Source organism: Triturus cristatus, chromosome 10 (genome assembly GCF_964204655.1).
Source record: "Triturus cristatus chromosome 10, aTriCri1.1, whole genome shotgun sequence".
Taxonomy (NCBI): domain Eukaryota; kingdom Metazoa; phylum Chordata; class Amphibia; order Caudata; family Salamandridae; genus Triturus; species Triturus cristatus.
In genome coordinates, this window is record NC_140593.1 from 986,367,097 (window position 1) to 986,393,104 (window position 26,008).

Below are 26,008 nucleotides of genomic sequence, written 5' to 3' on the forward strand. Positions count from 1 at the left end.
TATTATCTTATTTGACTGCAAAATTTAATAAAGATATAAATTCAAAATTATATATATTTATACAAAACACTGTAAACATTTCTTTCCATCAGGCGAGAATGTGTTTTTGCCTATGAACACACTGCTTTTTCAATAGGCTTTAAATGGCTCACAAGCTGCTTTCGCACTCCTCTCTGAAAATGTGCCTTTCAGTTCACATTGCACTGTTACTTTTGGCTAGTTTCGGCTGATACAATGCTACCAATTTTACGCCCCCGTCATCAACACAAAGGTACTTTCGAGGCACTTATAAAAACTAAATATTTTTAAAATATTCCTCTAACTATGGGTCAGAAGGTGGTTTTCTAACCCAGTTGTAATTTTCTTTTGTGGTGAGTGGAGTTCATCTCATTCTTCTCCTGTATTTAGGAGCCTCGTGTGGATGCTTCAGAGTTATAATGACATCTTCTGCTTCTTTTGCATGAGATCAGATTTTAAAACCATTTGGAGAAAAAGGGGTGTTGCTGTGACCATTCATAGTGATTGTGAGGTTTTACTTCTCAATACCGTTGGTGTGAAGTTGTGAACAGACGCTGTGGTTAGCACTTTAGATTCTATCGTTGTGAATTTATGACCACCAGATAGCAGTAATTCGAGACAAGGATGTTTCTACACCACCACTACTGAAGGTTTCTAATGAACAGAAACTTTCACGTGGTACAGTCGGCACAGTCTCAAATTTCTTGAATTTAGGCTTTCACCGGTCGATTGGGAGCACTAGGTTTGTCCATAACCTAACCTTCAAATGAGAAACGGTTGCTATATTACAATCATTGAGCACTTTTTCATAACCGACAGACATGTGACTAAATTCGACTAAATTACATCCTGCATTGATTTTCTTGTTGTTGATGTTCTAAGCAGCAGTTGCAGTTTTGCTCGGTTTAACACAAGGGACATAATTAGCCGAGTTAGTTTTCATACCCATGTGTTTCCTTTAAAACAATACGTAATAAATCGGGCACACCAAGTCCGTCATTCCTTTAATGCCTGCAGAGAGCTCTTAGCCACGCCATGGGAGCGTTTTTGACTATGGAAAAGTACTTACTATACCTCCCTGACCTCGCAAACACCACTTTTCCTAACATAAGCTAGATTGTCTGTTATAATTTCAGTTTGAAAAACTATTTGGTCTAAAACTGTCGCTTTCTGCAGTGATGTATCTCTTCAACTCTGCTCTTTGCAGAATGTGAACATATGTATCACAGAGTAAGCACATGACCCATTCTTTAATACTAAGTGTTTCCAGGGGTGAGGATTTGGGTGAGGAATCCTTGGCCGGCTGCCACAGTAGTACTTAACCTTTTCAGTTCTCTGGACCCCCACTTAATCATTACTGGAATCTGTGGATGCCCATTGAATAACTATTGGAAGCCAATAACCCCTTTGAGTCATTACTGGCAGCTGGACCCCAGCCTAAGCAATTTTGATGATTTGAACAACAAAATAATACACAAATAAGGAAATATTTAATTCACAAACAAATTAAGAAAAAATCTTCACCATCATTTTTAGGTCTCGCCTGAGCAAGCGCTTTAGCGCTGCTCTGGCGAGAGCTTTAGTAAACGGGGGATTTGGAAGTGCAAACTAGTGCTTTTCAGGCCTCCAAATGCAGTGGATGTGCACCGGGCGTGCGCACCATTTGGCAGCCTGTCTGATCACTTTCGCGGCCGCTTTGTTGTTCTCAGTGAGCCGCGCGGCCACTGAGAACATCAAAGCGGCCGTGAAAGTGATCACCATTTGCCACCCCCTCCCTTATCCCACTTCTCTTCTCCCTCGCATACTTGCCTTGTTCCTCCGTTGTCCCTTTGTAGCCCTAACGTAAAGTTCACTTAAAACCCCACTTCTCTTCTCCCTCGTCAACACACTACTGACCCTCTCTTGTTTATGTAGTAGAGCGTTTTTTTGTCTTGCAGCACATATATAGTGTCAACTTATCACAGGGAGAAATTGCGTGATTTTCCCAGAATCACAAGATGTTATGGAGCAGAGACTCGAGCTGGGATCTCCCGCTCTCGAGTCAGCAGCGCCATAGCCTCTCCACTAATACTTGTTTAACTTTACTTCCTGGAATGACTTGCTTAAATTGAAATAAATGAGCTCGAGAAAGAAACGTGTTTCCGTTTTCTGTTGAATCTAATCTAACACCTGCACACATGCATTTTGGGGCAGCTGTCACTTTCGCAACAGAAGTCCGTTCCCCATGCTCTAACGTTGTGGCGATGGGGTACATTCCTGCAAGAATAACACAGCTACAGTTTGATTCGATATTATACAATTAAACTTAACTTTCGAGGAAAGATATTGACCAAAACAAACTTTTAGTGAAACAATCACTTTCCCTTGCCTTTTATGTTGTGTGATTTATGTTATAATGTGTCTCACGTAGTGTTGCACGTTGCGTTTCATGTTGCTTATCGTTTTATGCTGTATTTCAATACACACATACTCAAATCACACATTTACAGTGCATCATTCAACCTAATTGCATTCACATCACGTCTCAGTGTTTGTTTTGCCTTTACGACTTTATCGGTGACCCATGGCACTGTTAATGGGAGTGACCAACAAACTGGAATACTACAAAACAGATATCTACGTTTCATGGCTCCAAAAAACAATACAATACCGTTAAAAATAAGGTACACTATCAAAACCAGCTACAATAAATAATGTCACGTCGAAAGCTAAATGTCTAACTTACTACTGGTTTATTATAGAAAGCATTACTGTTTAGTGTAGGCATAGTTTCTGAAGTGTGATCCAGCAGTTAGAGGGTGGTGAGACCGGCTGCGGCTGGACAAGAAAAGGAGCAGATGTGTTTCAGCAGCTCTCCAGCTCTTATACATTATGCTGTGTTGGCTGTATATTTAATGCAAAAAGAACAACTGATGGACAGAATGCAGAACAATGTCATACATTCACCCCAGTACAGAGATCTGGGCCTAAATCCATTGTTTTTTTGCTCCCCATGCCTTTCCAGTTCAGACCCAGCCATTGCAATTCAGTCTTGACCCTGTTCCCCGTGGTAACAGTCCAGCCCGAACTACCAGGCCAGGTCCTCCCTGTACTGGAAACGAGCATCCTGGAACTGGTTTCGGGTCATCACCCCTCATCAGCCAGGATAGCTTGACTCCAGTGGCATGGCGAGCACGGAATCCACCTCTGGGCATACCTGTCCCACTCCGGGTGACAAATGCAACAAGCATTGACATAGCCAATAGGTCTCGCCTTTGGGACCTTATAAGTATTTAGTTATGCAGCACAATATCCTTGGTGCAACAACATCACCTGTTGCATGGCTAAACACTGATAAGGTCCCAAAGGCGAGACCTATTGGCTATGCCAATGCTTGTTATGTTAAAGGGAAGGTTGAAACTTTTCTAAATTCAATAAAGACAACCTATCGTCCATAATATATTTTATTTGATGCACTTGCACTGTCCCACCAATCCAATCTGAGGGTGCCAAATTAATTTTAGCCTCCAATTCCGAATTCCTTTACATTTACATAAAATTAAAATAAAATCAGTTTTGCATTTTGCTTCTTTATTTATATACACTTTATCAGGCTGTTAATATTTAATTTTCTAAACAGTCGTCAACCCCCCCTGAGTACGCTTCGGGCTCCCAAGGTGTCCCAGGACCACTAGTTTATGACATTAGACCCGTTTAGAGGCCCTCCACAAGGGAATACAAATTGTAGATACTCAAAGGGATCTTTTGTAAGTGTAAACAGAAGGTGTGGCCTGGGTGAGGAAGTCTCAAAACTTCTTGCTGAATGTTGAACACCAGGCACCCAATATGAACCCTACCCTGACGTCTACGAGCGCCTATTCCACTAAATCACCACAGGCATATTTGCTGCATGTGTTTCAGAAGCAGCTGACCTGTAAATAAGATGTTGAATTCAATTGGGTATTTCAGGTATTGCCTCTGAGCAGTGTCAACCCCCACCTGCCCAAAGCATTGAGAAAATTAATGACGTTGCCAAGCACCCAAGACCATAGGTTAGATCTTAATGTGGCAGAGTAATCCCCTGGAGCTTTCAATGGCAAAGGCCAATCTGGCAGTTTGTGGCCAGATGCACTGTAGCCCCAGGACACATGCCGACATGCACCTTTTAGTGGTTGGCTCAGGATGGTGTTGCCTTGTGGCAGGGCTTGGCAGCTGGGCATGGATTTGGTGCTCTTCAAGTCTGCTGTGTGCTGCAGTGGTTTAGTTGTGAGCCTTTTTCTTTTCTTTGCCTTGCCTAATAGAACTGCCGCACTGCCTTTTTATTGGTATGAGTCCCAACATTCTATATTTACCTTTGTGAAGCCTATGCTCAGCCACTTTTGCAGTCTGTGTTTGAGTACCCTGTTACTGACTCTTCGAGTTAGAATCGCCTCCTCATTATCTTTTACTATGCAGAGCATGAAGGCCACTCCCAGTTGTGCTGTAGTTTTATTTGTCCTGTTCCCGTATAACTTTCACCAAAGAGATTGCAGCAAGACTTAATTATAGCTACTGATCAGGTTTTTTTTAAAACATATTTTATTAGGCATTTTCGTTTGTCAACATACACGGAGGTCACGTAGTAGCCTGCTTTAACGCCGTTTGTGCAGGGAAAACCACATATAAAAAGTGACCGTTGAGTTTCTAGTCTACAGCGTAATACAACAGGGACAGCGTGATACCGAATGTTTCCCAGCGACGTCTGTAGCTGAGTTGTAAACTCATTGTCCCGTATTGTCCACTATAGCTTTACCCAAACAAAACAATTAACACAACCCCCCCTCCCCGCTAGGCGTGCCATGGTAGAACTTAGGGTCTCCCTGCAGGGGGCAATATTCAAATAGAACTACTGATCTGGTTACAGCTTCCCAAAAAATGATTGCCTCCCTTGGGACTCTGTACCTGTACCAGATGGGCACTTGGCATGTCAACGGAAGTAAGGCTTCCATAACAAATGAACTGATGAAGGGTAAGTACATTAGAGGAACATATTTCCCTTCTTTGTGTCTCTGTCTTGCTAAAAAGCACATTAGAGTTGGTGCACAGGTTTTAGTTTGGAACATGCATTGCAGACACAAGCTGAAATAAATGTACTTCCTTACACCACTTAACTTACTTTAAGATGCCTGCTTTCTTAATTGTTTTGAGTGTGTTGGAAATGCAATGGTCTATGAAGCCTTTCAATCGCTGCCCTATTAATGTATGTTGCTCTGTTCCATGAACCCTCAAGAAAAGTACGTACTTTGACGTTTTACAGTTCTTATTTACTATCATAATCTAAATTTTAATGCTTAAAGTCTAATATCTTTATTTAGTTCATGTCATGTAATGCAGTATGGAGCTTATTCAGGGACAAGATGTAAAAATAACACGTTATAACTATATGATCACTGTGCCACTATTTTCACACATGCTCTTAGGGTCAGGAGGAGCCCCTTGGGCCAATTTTATATTGCCATTCAGAATTTCTTATCCAGGTGACTTTTGAATACTCTTTAACAGCAGTCATACTAAATGTATGGTGCCTAAATTCGCACACGAAAAGGAAAGTTCTGTTGGATGCTTGCACTTTAAAGGAGTCGACATTGTGTTACATGAAATTAATTTGTTGGCAGTCGACACACCCAGTTTACATTGCTAGTGGTATTTATTACAGTTTCAGTCTTCTGGTACAGGCAAAATGCATGGGGTGGCAATTCTGTTTAAATGTGACCAGTGCTTCCATGTAGAGGTAAACTATCATGATAAAGATGATAGGATTCTGGGATTCACAACAATCCTCGCTCTCAGGGTATGGTACAAATGAAAGAAAATAATATCAACTTTAGGCAGATTTATTTCAAATTGTAGCTAATTTTGCTAAAGAAATGGGATAATCTGAGGTGACTATAAAGGTGTCTTGTGCCCGACCAAGGTTTGGTCTATAGTTTGTCCAAGCTACTGACATCCTTCACTGCCTCTTGAGGTATAGCTGATCAAAATCTATTTTGATGGAGGATTCAGCATCCAGGTGATAGAGACTATTTTTTTTCCTAAAGTGCATATGCTCATTCTAAAATAGACTTCTTCATGGTCAATAAAGGGCTAATGGTCTCTGTACTATCCACCATTATTGGCTATCAGATCATGCTGTGGTGGCACTCGCCATTGATCCAATACCACCCATCCCCTCCCATTGTAAACCATGGCCAATTAGCAAAATTACTTTTAGACCCAACTCTAAGAGCATCTATTAAGGAAACTCTAAAAACTACTCAAACGAAAATGCTAATGGGGAGATCATTTGGGATACACTGTGGGATTCGGCTGAAGCAGTCGTAACAGTCAATCTATTTACAGACAAAGCCACCTGTAGACAACTGGTTGAAAATAAAAAAGAAGACCTCCAATCTCATGTAGGAAGTGAAATTGATGGTGCAAAAGGCTGATAATACTGCTACTAAAAGCCCCACTTGTTTCCTTTTTAGGTTTTACGAAATCATTATTATTGCATGCAACACCAATGGGGGAGCATGTGCTGAGACAGATTTGCGAGCTTGATGTGGTTCCACTGCCTGCAGGCAGCTACTAATCTGGACACCATCTTTCAGGAAAGTTGCAGTTTGTGTGAATGGTCAATATTTGAGAGTCCGGAACAGAGAGATTAAGCAGTTGAGTCAGCTTTGCGGGGGAAGACATAATTAATTATTCTAAGCAGGTTAAGGGTGCCAGAGTATGGACCAATAAATAATGTTGAGGGGTCAGTGATAGCATGTGGTCAAACAGAACTCCTAGGGATTGTTTTTTTCTAAAGATCAGGTGTATGAAAGATGGTTTGTTTGCTGGTAGCTTACTCTTTTCGCCACTCAGCATACATTTGTTTTTTGTTGTAACACAAATCGTATGATGAATATGCTTTATTCGTATGGCCAGGCACTTCATTTCCTCAGTGCACTTATTATGCAAGAAGAGGCGTGTCTCTTCAATTCAATGGGCGAATGAGACAATCTGTGAATCACACATAAGTAGTGAAAAAGGGGGAGGGAGAGATGATAGACGTTTGGGTCGCTAGCTGGTTAATTGGATTTCTTTAGATGATGGTAGACAATGTTTTCATTTAAGAGTGTGATCCTGAACAGTTCTTATTTGTATGTCAGTCACCCTTCAAAAGGTCTTTTCAGACAAGCAGGTCTTGGAGTGAAATGGTGTTACCAAGGTAAAGGTGGTAGTGAGGTTGAGGAGTGCGGTCTTTAACATTTGTTTAGAAATGCCAGTTTATAAGTCACTACCGTAGGCAGAGTTTATAATTAAAAACAAACCTGAGTCATTCTCTCCAGTGACTCATCTTTCCTTGTTGAGAAGAAATAGCCTTTTTATTGTTGAATACTGCTGTTATGAACTGGACCTTGTTATAAAGAACAAATAGTATTTGTTCTTAAGGATTGAGAAACCAAGAAGAGGGTTGATTAGGGATACAGTGCTGTGAAAGAAAGCTTTAAGTCAGCCCCACCAAGCCAGTACAGCACTTTTTACCTGTTGTATGCTGGTGGGTGAACACAGAAAAGATGTTTCCCTGTTGTTCCACTGTGTACGTGGCCTTTCAGCTCTTGAAAACGACGTAATCCTCAAGTAATAGAATTAATGAATGGGTATTTAGTAGTTGGAAGCCATGTGTCTGGGGATTCAAGACTTTATAATAGTGCTGTAGTTTGACATCTCCTGAACAATATATTTGATTCGGTGCGACCTTTGGAATAAGTTTACATTTCTTTTTATTTTTTTAATTTTTTTTTATTATCCATGACAGTTCATTTCAATTAATACATCAAATGAATATTTTGGCAGTGAAAAGTAACATTGATTAAAAGGATACAGAACTTAATCTCTTCTTTCTGACTTCAACCATTCTCTAAGAAATTTGTTAACGCTCCCCAAATTAATAGACCAATATGTTTTTTCCGGGCTCCCCTCAATGCATATAAATGCCACTCAATTTCATAGATACGATACAGCTTAGATCTCCAAATTTCAAAAGTGGGAGCGTCAGATGATGACCATTCTGAAGCAATACATAATCGTGCCACAGTCATTGCAAGAAATAAAAAATACTTAATGCTTAATGCACTAATGTAAATGTCTATCTGTTTTTTGACCAATTCCCAGTAACATAAGTGTAGGCGAAATTTTGAAAGGACATGCCAGTAGCAACGACACAAATGATTCAATTCTCTTAAAAAAATGAGAAAGTTTTATACAGTAAATACCAGACTCGAGTTCCTCGTTATTATTGCAACGCGGGAACCGAGCGTCACCAATGTAAATAATAGGCCCGCGAGCTGAAAACTGAAGCTCGCGAGGCCGGTACAGACCACAGTCGGCGTCCTTCTCAGCCCAGAGCTCCGGAGGCACCTAAACGCGCGCGACAGATCTTGGAGAGCATGCCAGGATAAGCTCCTGGACGTTTTGGGTCCCGCCACATCAGCTTCTGGATCCCCACATCGAAAACATTTTCCATCATATTTGTTTCCCCAGCTTGCCATACGTTTAGGAGTATAGTATAGCCTAAAAAGTGTCTTATAGACTTGAGCTTTTAGATTAGCGGCAAGACAGATCTCTTTTGACAATATTAAAGATTCAGCTATATCAATTTGAGGGTCTCCCAAATGTTCTATCCAATACTGGTTATATTTATGTATATCATCATGTCTATATTCCATCAAAGCCTGATAAAGTGGAGCAATCCTTTTTTGAAGACGAATCCCTTCTAATATATTATTAGAAGATGCCGCTATCTGAATTTTAAAACAAAAATCTCGAAGTTGCAGATATTTAAAAAATGAGGATTGAGAGAGCTGATATTTCTCTACCAACTTAGCATATGTTAAAAATATTGCTTTATTGTCATATAAATCCCCAATTTTGGAGATCCCTTTTTTGACCCAAATTTTTGCATTATTGTCCCAAAAAACTGAGGGGAGTATTTTATCCGCATCGAAAGGTGTGTAATATGAAATTCTACCAAAATTAATCAATTTCTTAATATTTCTCCACACTCTAAACGCTGAAGACAATACCTTAAAACGAGTGTGCTTGTAGTAGTGACCCTCCAGTTCCTTTAATAAGCACCCTTTAGCATGCTCTCCCAGCATTAAAAAAAAAATAGAAGGAGCTTCCTCATCATTTTTCGGGGGGTCGCCAGTCAACATATAACTCATTTTCTGCAAAAAGCAAACATAATAGTAACTTAAAAAATCAGGCAAGCTTCGTCCACCTCTTTCTTCTGGAAGTGTTAACCATTTCATACCTCTTCGAACCTTACCCGGAGCCCAGAAAAATTTTCCACAAATAATTTGTAGTTGCTGTATCTGTTTGTGAGAAAATTCAAGTGGAATACTACGAAATAAATATAAAATCTTGGCGAGAACACTCTTCTTAATGATATTTCCTCTACCAATTATTGATAGTTGAAGTCGGCTCCATCTATCTAACGATTGTCTGATTTGAAGTATGACCTCTTTCCAGTTGCTGTCAATTATCTCTAACATTTGAGTTCTAATTTTAATGCCTAGATAAGTAACCTCTTCTGTTACACGCGATTCGTAAAACTGTATGCTTTTTGTACATAATATTTGGGTTTTTGCAGAATTTAGTTTATACCCTGATATAGCTCCAAAAGTTCTAGCTAAAAATTCGATCTCCACTATTGCTTCCCTAGGATCAGTTGTCGTTATTGCAATATCGTCTGCATATGCAAATACAGAATGAGAGATACGTGAAGCTACAAACGGTTTAATATGGAGCGAATTTTGTAGACTAATGATAAAAGGATGAATATACAGTGCAAAAAGTAAAGGTGAGCAAGGGCACCCTTGTCGTGTCCCTCTGGTGATATTGATCTTATCGGATTTAAGGCCCATAGCGATAATTCTCGCATTAGGAGTTTTATATAGAACTTGAATTGCAGTTAAAATAGCTTTCCCAAATCCCATTCTTCTCATCACTTCCCATAGGTAATCCCACTCTACACGGTCAAAAGCTTTTTCCGCGTCGAGCAGTATCAATGCCAAATCCCTCTTTTCAACTTCTGCAATATCAAATAAGGTTATAACCTTATTGATATGAGAAACCGTTCCTCTTTTAGGTATAAAACCGTGCTGGGTAGTTGTTACTAATGACGAAATAACTTTGGATAAACGATTCGAAATCATCTTAGAGTAAAGTTTACTGTCACAGTTAAGTAGGGATATTGGTCGATAAGAGCCAGGTAGCTCTGGTGGTTTCCCCTTTTTACTGAACACCAATATTGATGCTTCATTCCATGTATTTGGGGCAGTTCCAGTTTGTGCCATCCTAAATGTTTCTAACATCACAGACCTCAATGATTCAAAAAAGCATTTATAAACTTCCCCCGGGATGCAATCTGGACCAGCAGCTTTACCGTTCGGGATGCTCTTAACTGCAATCTCTAGTTCTGCCATAGTAAAGGGGCTATCCAGGCCTTCTGCCTCTATTTCAGTTAATTGATTTAATATACAGGCATCCAGAATTTGAGCTACAGTAGACTTTGACTGTTGAGTATAAAGTTCAGAATAGAATTGTTGAAAAATATCTAATATAGCCGTTGGTGATTCTCGTACTATCCCGGATTGATCCTGTAATTTAGAGATCAATCGAGAAGTTGCTTTCATTTTTAATCTTAACGCTAATGAGCGACCTATAGATTGACCATATTCATGGATATGTCTTTTGTTTATTAAATATTTCCTAGCAATCTCTTCCGCCCAGACCCCGGTTATAATCGCCTTACATTGTGCAATTTTTGCTTCGGCTATAGTAATCTGTGATGCATTGTCCGGTATTTTTATTGCTTTAGCAAGATCTACTTCTGCAACCTTTAGTGATTCATAAAACTCCCCCATTTGAGACCATAATTTATTTTGGCTATATAAACCAAAACGTATAGCTTCTCCTCTAAAACAAGCCTTGAAAGTGTCCCAAAGTATTGAAATGTGAGCAGTACCTAGATTAATTTAAAAAAATTCTGTCATCCATCCCATCATATAAATTCTATATTGTTCATCTAAGCACAGCTTCCTATCAAATGAAAAGCTCCTTATATCTCTAAAGTCCCCTAAAATAGAACATTCAAGTAATATAGGAAAATGATCCGAAGTAACTCTGGGGAAGGTTTGTATAGTTGAAGACGTGAAAAAATAATCTAACCGAACAAATTTCTTATGAGGTGCAGAGTAGAAGGTATATCCCGGGAAAGTAGAGTGCCATGTACTCCATATATCAATCAACCCGTGATCAATTACTAAATCATATAAGGCCTTAAATACTCGTGGTTTGCGTCCAGTATAATGTTCTAAACCAGCCATTAACTCACAGGTATTCAAATTAATATTGAGATCTCCACATAGAATTAGCGGGGTTTTCCAGTCGGCAAGTTCAATATTTAATTGCTGCAAAACTTCGGCCTCATCTAAATTGGAGCAGTAAATTGTACAAATGGTGAAAGCCATTCCAGATACTATAATTTCTGATATAGCCCACCTACCCCATTTATCTGCTAGTTTACGGCCCACCGTGCAATATCCAGTTCTAGAAAGGATCATGACACCTCTGGTATTATTGGTTTGTTGAGAAGCAACAATTAGCATATAGCCCAAATCTGCTGCCAGTGTCCTTTTATCCCAAGATAAATGCGTCTCTTGTAGACATACAATATCGGGGCGAATATATCGTATTTCAGCAGCTATTCTCCGCCTTTTATTACTGCAATTAAGCCCCGAGACATTGAATGAGCAGATCTTAATACTACGTATCATACAGACTTTTTTTTTTTTCCCCCTCAAAATCAAAAGATAATCAATGACACTACTTAGCCAGTAGTTGAACAGTTTTACAAACTGAATATCGGCAAGTGAAACAAAAGTAACCTTTTCATCACCTTCTCTCTCCCGTGTTACTGTCATGAAATTGTTTTTTCCATTGCTCCCCAACCTTACACCCTACCCAAGGACCCTTGCCCCTCCCGAACCCCTGACCACCCCCCAACCTCTGCAAGAGCCCACCCTCCCTTCCCTTAAATCGGGCTTTAGGACACAGTCCTATAGATGGAAGTGAACGTGATCCCATCGCTGCTGAGCGCCACGGCAAAACAAAAAAAACCCAAAAAAAAAAACCATAAAGGCCTTTCCTGCCCTGTGACCCTATAGTTATCTAATCTAATCTAATCAATAATCTATGATCCTAGACAGTTCATACATAAATGGATAATACTGATTTAGTACAATTACCCTAATGTTAGGCATTCAGTTCAACAAGAATCACAAAAAATTTGCAATGATTATGTAATAAATAAATTAAGGATCCTTCAATGCTTGTAAATACTCCTTGGCTGAATTGACATTAGTGAAGAATCTTGATTTATCCTTATGTATCACTTTAAGTTTAGCAGGGTTCATAACATACGCCTGGGCGCCCTTTTTTTTTAAATAAGTCCACTAACTGTCGCAACTGCCACCGGACATCCATTGTATGCTTTGAATAATCCGGTGTGGAAAAGAAAGTGAATCCATCAGCCATCGATTGAGTATTTGGCCGAGTTTGCAAAAAAATATCTTCTCTAGCTCGAAAGCTGTTGAAAGCGACGAGAAGTGGCCTAGGTCTAGGGGGGTTCTGACCAGGGCGTGATTGGATCTTAAACGGAAACCTATGAGCCCTTTCAATTTCACGCTCCCAGTCCCATTTATTCAGTTTTGGAAACGCCTTCTGAAAAAGATCTATTACAAATGTCCGTGGATCCTGCCCTTCATTACCTTCCGGAACTTGCATTAATCTCAAATTGTTCCGACGAGAGCGATTTTCCATCTCGGCCATTTTCCACAATACATCCTCTTTATTACTGTTCAAAATCTCCGTGACCGATTTTTGTTTAATCAGTTCATCTTCAATATTGGAGATCCTAGTCTCAACCTCCGTGAAGCGTTCTCCAAAATCTGACTGTACCTTCACCAGCCTTCTTATTGAACCTTGTAGTTTACGACATGAGTTTTGAATTTTTTGGCTCTCTAATGCCGTTTTGTCCATATGGCTCAGAATCGTCTGATAGATTGTAGCAAGTGTAATGTCCCCGGCTTGTACATCTTGAGCATTTTGAGTATCAGTAGCCCCCTCTGTCATAGATGCCTCAGTGGCATCTCTCACCGTAATTGGAGTATCCTCCTCCTCATACTCGCCACTGACATTCACTTCGTCCTCGTCAGACTCAAACTCGCGTTCAAAAGTCATTTGTTTTGCGCACTGCGTGGCCAGCTCCTCAGAAGAGGAAATCGAATTCTCTGATACCGAGTAGAAATCCCCGGACTCAAGTTCAGACGAAGCAACTGGGATTATCGTTTCAATGATTTTTTCCACCTCGGAAGATATAAACTGAGTGTTATCTGTCCGCGCTAATCTAACACGAGATGGAGTTATTAAATTGTTAGTCTCTCCTAAGCCTTCGGTTATGTCATTAACGACGGTCAGAGCTTCCCTCCGAGGCGATGCTAATTCTGGTTGAGACTCATTTAATTCCATATCCATATCCTTACGTTTTTTTTGTTCAGCAGTTAAAAATAGAGTAGCTATAGCCTGTTTGGATTTTACCACAGCCCCAGATTTTGAGCTTGCCGTAAGGTCCTTCTCACCTGTCTTAGAAGGCTGTAAATCCATAGAGGGTCCCGATTTGGGTTCTTGCATGCGAGCTTTCCGTGTATGTTTCGGGGCCATCACAACTCTCCTCCGACCGTCTGCTCCGTGTTCCCTAGCCGAACCCCACGCCGTCAACTCTCCTCCGGCCGTCTGCTCCGTATTCCCTGGCCGAACACCACGCCGTCAACTCGCAGCACCTGTGTGGGCGTAACCGCTCGGCTTAGTGCTCAGTAATATCGATGCCGTAGAGGAGCAACAGCCGGTCGACCATTCGGCTCTGCCAGCGCGACTGTGGACGCTCAAAACCGGGACCGCCGTTCAAGAGACTCCCGGAAAGCGACCTTCACAGCATTCGACGAAAGGTGCACAAAACCGGGGCTGACCTTCTCCGAGTATCAAACACAGATAACAGGGCAGTCTACCATTAAGCCGTGGTTTTCAGCAGAGGACCAGCTCACCCAGCCCACACGACCGATCGTGCAGGCGCCATCTTAGCCTCTGCTACAGAATAAGTTTACATTTCACTTGCCTTCTCCCATTTGCATTCAGAGAGCTACTGGAAGCCTCATTCCTCAGCAAAACGTCTTCTACAAAAATGTGGTATCTGTGCTTTGATTTCCCCACTTCATAGCTTACAATTGTCTCAACTCTTCTTTCTGCTCTGTGTAAGAGGCATTTGTTTTAACACAATCAAAAGCGTGCCTCTGTTTAGGCTACAGTAGGGTTACCAGAAAACAAGGAACCAATGATTTTTGCATTGCCAGCAGGTTTCTCTTCCTCTTACTGAGCATATTTTATGTACATATTCTTGTTTCCTCAAATAAAGTTTACCCTCTGCTCCATCAGAATGCACTGTTTTTACTATCTCAATCATTTCAGGTTTTGCTTTTACCTCGCTGATGACGGTGCAGCTGCATCTTTCAATCCAGATACCAAAAGAAAAACTCCGTGCAATGGAAGGTGTTCATAGCTTTCCAGGTCAAGAACAAAGCATCAATACAAGAAAGCCCTTTACAAGAATAGAGACTGGATGTGTCCTGAAACATTGTTTGCAGAACATGTCTTTACCGGTCTTAATCTGAGATTTGCAAAAAGCCTGCGTCTCTTTTTGCATAGAATAAAATGGACGTCCAATGAATAAATTACAAAAACGAATAGGGTTAGTGATCTCAGAATGATGGACAAACATGCAGATACCCTCTAATGAAAGGTATGGTGATTGTGAATATCCTAAATACCAGAGTACATTTTCTAATTTATTAGCTCCAAAAGCAGAGCCCTAATGGATGGTATTTATTTCTGTTTCATTAAGAATTGGGGAGAGTAAGAGGCTAAAGCAGACCCCGCATCTGCCACTAGTGATACATCACAACACACAGTGATGCGGTAGTTGGTTGAATAGGAACAGTTCAGTTTTGTTAGAACTTCTTCGTCTACCTATGCCATCTACCTACTTTAAATATGATAACTCCAAGAATTGGATGAGGTGGGTTCACTCACATAATGTGACATGCTTCATCATAGCCACCTCATCCCACTCTGGTAAGATGGTACTACCAAGGCGGACTCCTCCCCAAGTGCCATGGTCTTGAGGGAGTTCTTAGAAATTATTTATCTGGACATTTATCTGGGATCCAGTTTTCCTAACTAAAAATACAGTGGTATAAACCACAAGAATTACTTTAGTAGGTGGTACCATTGGTGTGAGTAAAAAATACTAGGAGTGTATGTTCAGAGGACATTATTGCGTGCCAGGGCCCTTACATACCTCAGTGGTACTGACATATTTCTGCTCATTCTTCAGCCTACATAAAGGTCTCTGGCATTCATCAGGGCTTTTAGGATCCCTATGTTATTCTATTTGTGAATTTTCAGAAAATGACCTACCTTTCCTTGTTAAGTCAGAGGTAAGATAACCTGAGTGGAGGGGAAGGTAAGACATAATATAAGGGTAGACAGTCGGTTACGTATACAAACCTCATGAGGATTATGTGGCCGATATTTGCTTTAAACTAAAGTATAGGACTTTAATTGCGCAGTTGTGGCACACTTGACACAACACACAGATGCACACAACATGCTCGGACAGGTGAAGAACACGTGAGGATAAAACCATGCCGCATTACACTGTATTGTTCTTCACTTTACCTAATCCAGGGAGGCCCCTTGCCTCATGTTCTGTGCAGGGTTGGACGGCTCCTGTTGTCACACTCTAGGGGAGATATATATATTTTTACATATATATGTTGTAGTAGATACATGGTAAAGGCGAGGGTCATAACTGTTATAGGGGTTCAATTTTCTACTCCTATAGATGCCAAATACAATAAAACTAGTAAATGAATATGCAATCTAATTCCTTTACACACCCACCTTCACACATGTGGTTGTGTGGGCTGTGAAAGGGACTTGAGTAACTTATTTTAATGACCTGAGATTAAGATCACTTACTTCATCAAAGAGATTCACCCTCCATATTTCTACCCTGCCTCGAGGCACAGCCGTCTGGTAGAATGATTTGGAGGAATTGCAGCTTTTTTATTACATCCAGCGATACCCTTAATTGTATTCGGGTCATCTCACCTGCGTTTGATTAGGTTATGGATCTCACCTGTTGGAAGCGCTTGTTTGATGGGTCTTGGGTGCCGTGCCTCACGAGGGAGGTGGCTTTTAGTTTTTGCAAAAGCCGTGTTGGAGAGCAGGGAGCATGGCAACACGGACCACGTCTATCTGTGACACGCCCCATGTATTCCACACACATTTATTCGTAAATCTAGCAAACCAACTGCAACTAAGATTTTGATATCCTTTGAACATTTCTTGCACAGTTGCTTTTGCATGGTCAGAAGTGGTGATTAAGGACCTGGAATCATCCCGTGTTCATCTTTAAACTTAATTTTGTGGACTTTGGCCGAATTATTGATTCATTCCTAGATGAGGTGTGGTCCTCCATTGCCACAAGGCCCACACTTACATGAGTTGCTGAGTACCGGAAGAGGGAGTGCCCTAAACTCACAGCCGGTAAAGCTCAGGAGTAAAACACAGCCAGAAGCATGTTCCCTTACTGCAGCCTTTTCTCTCCTTTTATGATTCGGTATATGCCACTCCAACATATTTTTCCTCTTCATTACGAAGGGTTGTGATTTCCTCTGAAGCACTTTTATACTTCCCATTTAACATAGATATTTTTTCTTCTGCACTGCAAATATTATTCCCAGCCTATTACATTCCTGTGCATTGGAAAAAAAACAGAGAAGGGCTAAGATAGTAGTATTGAGAAGGGCAAGTATTGCATGCTATATTTAACCTGCGAGTGCATTTTTGATTGAAAACACATTCCCCAAAAAGATTTAGCGCTTTTTTTTAGCCAAGTAACATTTTCAGTTCACAAACAAGGTTACTAATTGTTGCTTTTGAATTTTTTTATTTATTTAATTTTTTTTACAATCTGTGATTTTCAGTCCCAATCTTCCGATTTCCCTACATTACCCAACTCTTATTTAAGTCCTTTGTTCTGTCTTTTTCTTTATCACCATTTCCATTTTTTTCTTAAAAAAGCATGCAGGCTGAGACAACCAGCCCACAGACATCTCCGCACTCACTTTAATATTATGACGCAAGTTTTGTCATACCAGGCGGCAGATACTCCTGTACAGGTGGCTGATCACAACTTATGTTGGCTTTATTGGGAGCTTCCTTTCTTCCTCTAGTTACAGTGTCTGGGCTCATTGTTTTGGCCTGAGATTTGAAAGTGGTACTGGCTTCTGCATGAATTGTTAGTGATGCACTCTTGTCAGACCCGGTGTTGGAAGAAATTCATCATGTGTTTTTTGTTTCTCTTCCCCAGATGGTTGGAAATGTTGATTGTCTATCCCAGGACGAACAAGCAGAACCAGAAGAAGAAGCGAAAGGTGGAGCCTCCAACACCACAGGTACATCCAGTTACAGATCCATAGACAAGTGCTCTGTAGGCCCACAATGCGGCTTTTGCAATTTCTGAAATAAAGAATGCGTGTTTTGGAGAAATGTTAGTTCAGGCGTCATAGCTGGAAACATTCGACCTGCCATTATATTAGCCAGATTAGAACTAAGTGTAGTTGGGTCCCACCCTAAAGCTGCTGTAATGTAATTCTAGGGAGTATTCCTCCCAGAAATTTGGAAAATTTCAGGCACGTTATAAAGGCGGATCACTAGTGATAAACTGAACAGCATTGAAAGAATAATGCTTCAATGGCCCTTAAGATACTACTGAGATGAAATTAACAGAAAATTAATGTATTTTTTTCTGTGTCAAATGCCTCCCTGCTCCAAGGCAACCCTGGGTAAAGGGCTTTCATTTGACTCCTAAGTGTGATTAATACCCATGGGACTGTTATACTGTTCAGTTGCATGGGTATGACACTTTTGGTTTTCTTTCAGCAGTTATACTACAAATGACTTGATATCTCTTTACAGAGCTCTGAATCATGGAAGTATGTTACATTTTCTTTTACAGATTATCAATAATTTCTGGGGAAACTAAATCATTTTGATAGGTTAAGCAAATATCAAACGCTACCCTGGACATTTCTGTTGAATTCACCTAAGGCAGGTTATATTGGAGAATGTGCACTTTGTGTTTTTGAGAGTCAATGAAAAAGAGAAGAAAGTGAGAGAAAGCAGAACAGACTTGTCAGACGTTTTTGCCATGCCTTGTCCAGAAACGTAATGCAGGACCCACTAGCCGCTACATACGTTTTTACACATTGACAGAAACACCTATTTCCAGGTTTAAAAAAAATTACTTTAGGAAAGAGAAATCATGGTATGTGGTATATTTCTGTTGTGCAACCATTTACACGGCCTCTTTATTAATGAAGATGGCAGGCCTGCTTTCATTCAAAAATCAATAAATAACTTCTGTAGAGCTGGACAGGCCACTGAAAAGTGCACAATGCCCCCCCCCCCTTTGTGAAGCTCTCAAGCAGAACAAATAAATTAGCTCAGCAGTAGCGCAGGTGAAGATAAAATAGATGTTTTCAGCAAGTTCCTGCAAGAGATTAGTGCTCTGTAGGCCCACAATGCGTTATTAATGAGCTTAGAATAAGTTGAGGTGAAGAGGAAGTAGATGTGATTTCAGGTGTTTCATGAATCAAAAAAGGTTTGGTTGGGTCCATAGTAGGGCAGACAGGAGTTTCAAAGATTGGATGGCGCACTACTAAAGAATTATTTCAGTGGAATAGTTTGGGATTTCCGGAGGGCCAACTCTTGAGTACATTTACATAGAGATGTAGCCCCCTCAGCATTTGGTGACCTACATTTCAATATCTTGATTTAAGTAAAATAAATTGTGGCGGAAATATTAATAGTTTTTAAGTCAAGCTTTTCTCAGTGGCAATCCAGATCTATCACATGTCCTGAATCCCATTGGTGGTATCTCTCTGCTCTCACAAGTCAAAATAGGTTTGTTCGGTATGCCTTAATCTATTTAAACTATGAATGTGAACGGAGAAGTTTGTTCACCATTTACACAATGAAGGTAAAGGAGAACGATGATGCTGGATGTAGTTGAGAAGAATCGAACATTTCAATTGGTTTGGTGCTTCAAACAAGTTAAAAGAAGGCCAAGTTTGATATTTATCAAAAAGCCACAAGTAAAAGGGAGAAATTTGAAGGATTTGTATTGTTTAGAGACGTTTAGGGTAAAGTTAAATAGAATTTTGCTTAGAGGTGCTAATTGGGGGGAATGCAGTTGTATATGAAGTGGTTGATTTATTGAACCCCACAATTCCTTCATAACAATAATCCAGGATTGTCAGGCCGCTGTTTTAGATGCAAATCAATAGAAGTGTCAGATTGTTCCCACATGATGTGGCACTGTGTAGCTATTCAAGAGTTTTGGAGAGCAGTTTTTCAGTACTTTGAGTTATCCAGTATTGGGGTATCTTTCATAGATTCACATGCCTGAATCATTCCCCGTCGCCGAGGCGGGAGTCCCACGGTAAATACAAAAGTAGTGCCAAACAATAATAGTAGGAGTAGGCCCCAAAGAAAAGGCCTCGGGCCTATATCTTAGCAGCCTATCTACCTCATTATGCCCAAAGAACCAAAAAATTGGTACCAACCAATCAGCTATCAGCACCCTCTAGAACACTCTCAGCAGATCCAGTTCTCCTCAGATTTCACCGCACGTCGTGTGAAAGGAAGTCTCCCTGAGTGCCACTTTTTCTTCTTTATTCCATGATGTCTGATAAGAAAGCCTTGTTCAAGTCCTGCAGAACCTGCGCCAAGAAGAGAGTCCATGTTGATGACCAGCATATGGACTGCATCTACTGCCTCTACCCTAAACATGAGGCAAAAGATTGCAAAATTTGCTGGACCTTTCCTACTAAGACTCTTAGGGATAGGGAGGCGAGAGTGCTGTTATGGCTTAAATCCTCTTCGGCTGAAGAGGATGATAGAGCCTCAACTTCCAGCAAGAGAGCTAGGTCTCAGGACAGCTCTTCAATCGAGGGGAAAAAATACCATAAATCTTCCCACTCTACTTCTGGCCCTTCTCAGAGGACTCCTCTCATCTCCTCTGGGTCAGCGCACTCTCCTCAGGACTCTGCTCTCAAGGACTCTAAAAAGACGTCTACAAAAACTGAGTAAAAGCCTTTCAAAATCTCTGGCTTTCCCTCCTTCGTCTACGATTTCTGTCACTTCTTCTGCTCCTTCGTCAACGGAGACAGTCTCGACGACGTCTATCACCTCTCCTATACTGTCAACGAGGATTACTATCCTGTCAAAGAAACCCGTCGTCGAGGTCTTCGTCGACGAAGTCAGCGTCGAAGTCCACATCGACGACGTTGCTGTCGACGAAGCCTCCACCGTCGACGAGAGTAGTATCGTCGACGAAGACCCAGCTGGTTACTACCCCGTCGACGACACCGCCGCCGACACCGCCGCCGACCGTTCCGTCGAAGAAAGGTCCCGTCGACGAAGGTCCCCTCGACGTCGAGCCCGTCAAAGATGATCCTGTCGACGTCGAGCCCGTCAACGATGATCCCGTCGACGACGATCCAGCCGACGACTATGACAAAGAGCCTGTTGACGACGAATCCATCGACGGAGAGCCCGTCAACGACAATTCCATGGACTGGGGATTTACCTGTTCCGTCTGCGGCACCTGCATTGCTTATGGCTCCTACTCATTCAACACCTGTTTCATCAAGGAGTTTTCAGCTCAAATCATTTCAAAGACATGAATATAGCAATATTTCACCGCTTACTCTCACATCTCCTGGAAACATATGTACAGGAAGAGGATGATGATTACGAGGACGAAGAGGATGAAGGACCATTTGGGATAGCTCATCATCCCTCGGAGCTACACATCAAATGTTAGGATGATGATGATGATGAAGAGGAGGAGGATTACCAAGAAAAATATTATCAAGAGGACATTGTCGTCCCGCATCACAGAGTTTACCATAGACAACTTCGCCAAAGTGAGATGAGCCATCTGCCTCCAACTCTAATACAAGACCTGCAAGCCATGCTAGCAGATTATAGACAGAGTTTTCCCCTACAGCAAGTCATTCCACAAGTTCCACCACCACCTGTGCCGGTTCCGGATCCTTTGCCTTCACCTGATGCTCCTGTTCCAATGCCTCTGCTTCCAGACCCTCCTCAAGACCCTCATCAGGGTCAGGACACGTCCTCCGAAGAGGAAGTTGAAGAGGGTGAAATACCAGATACCATTCCGGCAGATCCTTGGGATTCTTATATTATCCCTATGCCTTCACCACCGACTCCTCTACCATCTGATTCGCCCCCAGAGGATAAAGGGGGATTTCATAATCTAATGCAGCGAGCTGCTGCTGGATTTCAATTGCCTGTCACGGTGGAACAAACTGAATGCTTCCTACATGATTTTAAGGAGGAATCCAGAATGATTTCGAGAGATGTCCCGATAATTGATTACATCTGGAAAGAAGGGATCAAAATCATGAAAACTCCTGCATCTGTGCCAGCAGTGTTTCCACGGATAGATAAGAAATACCGTGCTCTGGCCAATAGTCCACCCTGTCTCATTGGCCATCCTCGACCAGATTCGGTCATTTCCCAGGCTGACCAGAAAAGATCTAAGAACCCGGCAACACCCATTACTACACCGCCGGACAAGGAAGGGCGTCGTCTTGATTTGATCGGCAAGAAGTTTTCGACAATGGCAGCTGCCTCCATCAGAGCAGCTAACTCCCTAGCAATAAAAGGACGTTATGACCGCCAAATGTAGTCGGAGATGGCTGGACTTGTTGAGCTCATTCCGGAAGACAAGAGACAGGAAGCAAGAAAAATTCTATTAGAGGGAGAGCGCGCGGTATCTGAAACCATAGATTGCGCGCTAGACATTGCCAATACAAATTTTCGCCAGCTGGCTGGTGCGGCAGTACTCAGACGCCAGGGTTGGCTTAAGGCCACCACTTTCAGACCTGAAGTCCAGACAAAAATATTGGACATGGCCTATGATGGCGAATTGTTGTTCGGAAAACACATTGATGAAGCCCTCCAGGCAATAAAAACTGATACAGATACGGCAAGATCATTGGGTTCATTGCAGTACAAACGCAGAACCTTCATAGGCGCAAGGGGGCGTGTGTTTTCCTCTAGAGGAGGATACCAAAACCAGCAGAACAGACAATACCAGCCCCAAAATAGACAAAATTACCAATCTTCATACAGGCAATCCAACACGTCTGGTTTCTCTTGTCAGGGCGGTCGAAGACGATCTCAAAATCAAGGACGGGATGCCAACAGACAGCAGTGATCTCCGCAGGGCGCCTACCACACCTATTCCCCCTTCCCGTGGGCGCGAAAATTTCTGCATTTGTGGACTAGTGGCAAGAAATTACCTCCGATCAATGGATTCTAGACCTGGTGAACAATGGTCATACCCTAGAATTTGTCACCAAGCCACCCACCACTCCGCCCAAGGGACCCCCTCCCCCTCGTCTTCACTTATTATTCAAAGAAGCTTTAACAAGGCTCCTCAAGAATGCAAGAGAAGGTTCCATCACATCAGAAACGGACAGGTTTCTATTCCCGATTTTTTTCTGATCAAAAAGAAATCAGGGGAATGGCGCCCGATTCTAGACCTTCGCAACCTAAACAGATTCCTCAAAAAACAAGGATTTCGCATGGTCACACTTGCAGAGATTCTAGGTTGTCTCAACGAGGGAGATTTTATGGCTTCTCTGGATATGGAAGACGCTTACTTTTGTGAGCAGCGATGTTGAGGTGGCATTAAAAATGATCCCTAGCGGCAAGGCACCGGGTATCGACTGTGTTCCTGCCGACCTTTTTAAACATGATAAAGGAAATTGAATCCCATATATAGTCTATCTGGCCAACGCTATGGCAAAAGGGGCCACAATCCCAGATTCCTGGCGTGGTGCTGGATCCTCCCGATTTATAAGAAAGGTGACCGTTCCAGCCCTGAGAACTATCGTCCGATCAGTCTGATAGATGCTGTACAAAAAGTCATCGCTAGGATGGTTTTGATGGTTTTGATGCGCATCCAGAGCTGGATCGATTCGGAGGATATTATATCACCCTTACAGGCAGGGTTCAGGTCTAGTACCAGCACCATAGAGCAGGTACTTCGATTCCAACTGCTGTACTGGAAAGTTGTCAGCTTAGGCGGAGGATCTATTTATGCCGCCTTTGTTGACCTAAAATCAGCGTTTGACTTAGTTCCCATGGCCAAATTGTGGGGGGTGCTAAGGGCACTAGGGATGCCTCCGGAGCTTTTGAATATGGTAATCAAACTACACGAAGCAAATTTTGCACAAGTTCGCTGGGGCAAGCAAGGGCAGGTTACTCAAAGATTTGCTGTGTCCAGTGGTGTTAGACAGGGCTGTGTTCTAGCCCCAACCCTATTTTTGTTATTCATTAATGGGGTGGTGCAATACTACACAGCCCATCCGACCGATGCCCCTTCTTTGGGTGGCCTAAAGTTTCCGCTACTTATGTTTGCGGACGACACCCTTTTGCTATCGCAGACACAGGTAGGCCTGCAAGCGGCATTGACCATATTCGAGAAATTTTGCCTTGATTATGATTTGCAGGTTAACATCTCGAAAACCAAGTTTATGGTGTTTACCAAAAGCAGACCTGCAGTCGGTCAAATCAAAATGAACAACAATAAGCTAAAACAAACAAACATTATGACTTATCTAGGGATCGGTTTGGAGAGCAAAATGAGCTGGAAGCCCCAGATCGAAGCCTTATCGCTCAAGTTTGCCCAACTCACGGGGTGTTTGATAAGTGAACAGAGAAAGTCTGAGATCAAGAGGATAGGCCCAGCTATGAAGATTTTTAATGCCAAGATAGGCTCAGCGATCCTGTATGGTGTGGATCTCTGGGGTTTTGCTGACCTGTCTGCTCTGGTAAAAATCCAGAACAAATTTTTAAGAAAACTGACAGGTCTTCCCTGTTCTAGCCCCACGATACCTTTATTAATGGACCTGGGTTGCCATGCAATAGACGACTTGGCCCACTTCAAACCATTGGCTTTGTGGAGGAGGCTATGGACCACCCCCGAACTAGCGGCCTATGCTAAGGCCACTATGGATGTAAGATCTATCCTGGGTTCGGGTAACATCCCCTGGTTCAGAAACCTTAAACTTATGCTTGATTCAATGGGCTTGGGTAAACTGTGGTTGGATCCCGCGAACAATCTATTTCCCCCAAATAAAGTCTATAAAAACATCTATTGGGCAATGGTTTACCAGAAACACTTCTGCCAGATTTCATCCACATCTTTGTCAGGATTGTTCCTGGATTTAAAATCCTTTCCTGCCCTGGAAGACTATTGGGACACAGTAACAAAGCCCAGTGATAGAAAGCTCTATCATCAGTTAAGGGTTGGCTCCCTCCCAACCAGACTGTTTGTAAAAAACTGGAAGGGCCAAGTGTTTGATTGCTGCCGTAGTTGTCCAGAACGTAAAGAATCGATCGCCCACATATTCTTTGAATGCCCTGCTTATGCAGCCCCTAGGGCCAAATGGCTCAAACCGATTTGTCGAAACCTAAAAATAAGGGTTGGGTCTGAGGCTTCTCAAGTCGGATACAAGTGAACCAATTGTTATCGCCGTATCCAAATTTCTGGGCTGGGCGTGGTTCTTGAGGGCTAAACAGGACCCTGAGGTCGGCGCCCTGATGGTCCTGAAATTTTATCCTGGTTTTTTATCCTACTTTTGTTGTAGGTTTTAAATCTTGTATTCTTACTGTTGGTTTTTATTGTGATCTTATTATGGTATTTATTTTTTAATGAGGTTCAATTGTATGGAAATGTCTTTTATGATGAAATTATCGAAATAAAGACTTATTGAATTGAATTGGAAGACGCTTACTTTCACATCCCAAACATCACAAATATCTTCGCTTCACTGTGGCTGGCGCCCATTATCAGTTCAAAGTGCTCCCGTTTGGACTAAAATCGGCTCCAAGGATCTTCACAAAGTTCCTAGCTCCTGTAGCAGCAGCGTTAAGATCCCGGGGAATCCAAGTATTCCCGTATTTAGATAATTGGTTAATCAAAGGTCCTTCAGAACGAGTAGCCAAGATTGCCATTACAACGTCTCCATCTTTTTAACTCTCAGTTACGCCTGATGCAGGTCCTTCCATTTCTTGGAGCTCTGCTGGATACGGTCCAGTGCAGGGCATTCTTATCTCCTGAACGACAGGTTCGTCTTCAAAAACTGGCAATTTTGATTTCCAGAAGAAAGTCAGTTTCTGTCCGCATGTTTGCTTCACTCCTGGTAATGTGCTCTTCGGCAATAAATCTCGTTCCTTTGGCAAGACTCCGAATGAGACCTCTACAGGAGGAGCTACACCTTCAGTGGCAACAGGCCGTGGGTTCCTTCGACGACATCCTCAGAGTCACACCACGCATGAAAAACGCTCTGCATTGGTGGTCACAGATGCCCAACTTAGTAGAAGGACTCACTTTCATACAGGATATTCCAGATTTTGTTTTCACAACGGATGCCTCCATGGAAGGATGGGGAGGTCATCTCCAAGATTTACAGATACAAGTAAAGTGGTCTCCAGAGTACAAAAAACAACATATCAACAGCCTGGAATTGCGAGCAATTTTCCTGTCCATGCAAGCTTTCCTTCCAAGGATTGCAGGTTCATCAGTACTTGTTCGAACCGACAATACCACCAGCATGTTTTACGTAAACAAGCAAGGAGGGACAAGATCGGCAACTTAGTCAAGAGAGGCTCAGGAGTTGTGGGAATGGGTCACACTCCACAACAAAACCCTCAG

At 42.0% G+C, this 26,008-nt stretch overlaps 1 protein-coding gene across 4 annotated transcripts in view; it reads left to right on the forward strand.

Moving 5' to 3' along the window:
- The window catches only part of MPRIP (myosin phosphatase Rho interacting protein), a 753,461-nt gene that overhangs the window by 293,739 nt on the left and 433,714 nt on the right, over nt 1-26,008 (forward strand). For all 4 annotated transcript variants that reach the window (XM_085628921.1, XM_085628923.1, XM_085628922.1 and 1 more), the window contains exon 5: nt 17,561-17,645. In XM_085628921.1, coding sequence (XP_085485047.1) covers nt 17,561-17,645 — 85 coding nt within the window. The remainder of the gene's footprint in view (nt 1-17,560; nt 17,646-26,008) is intronic.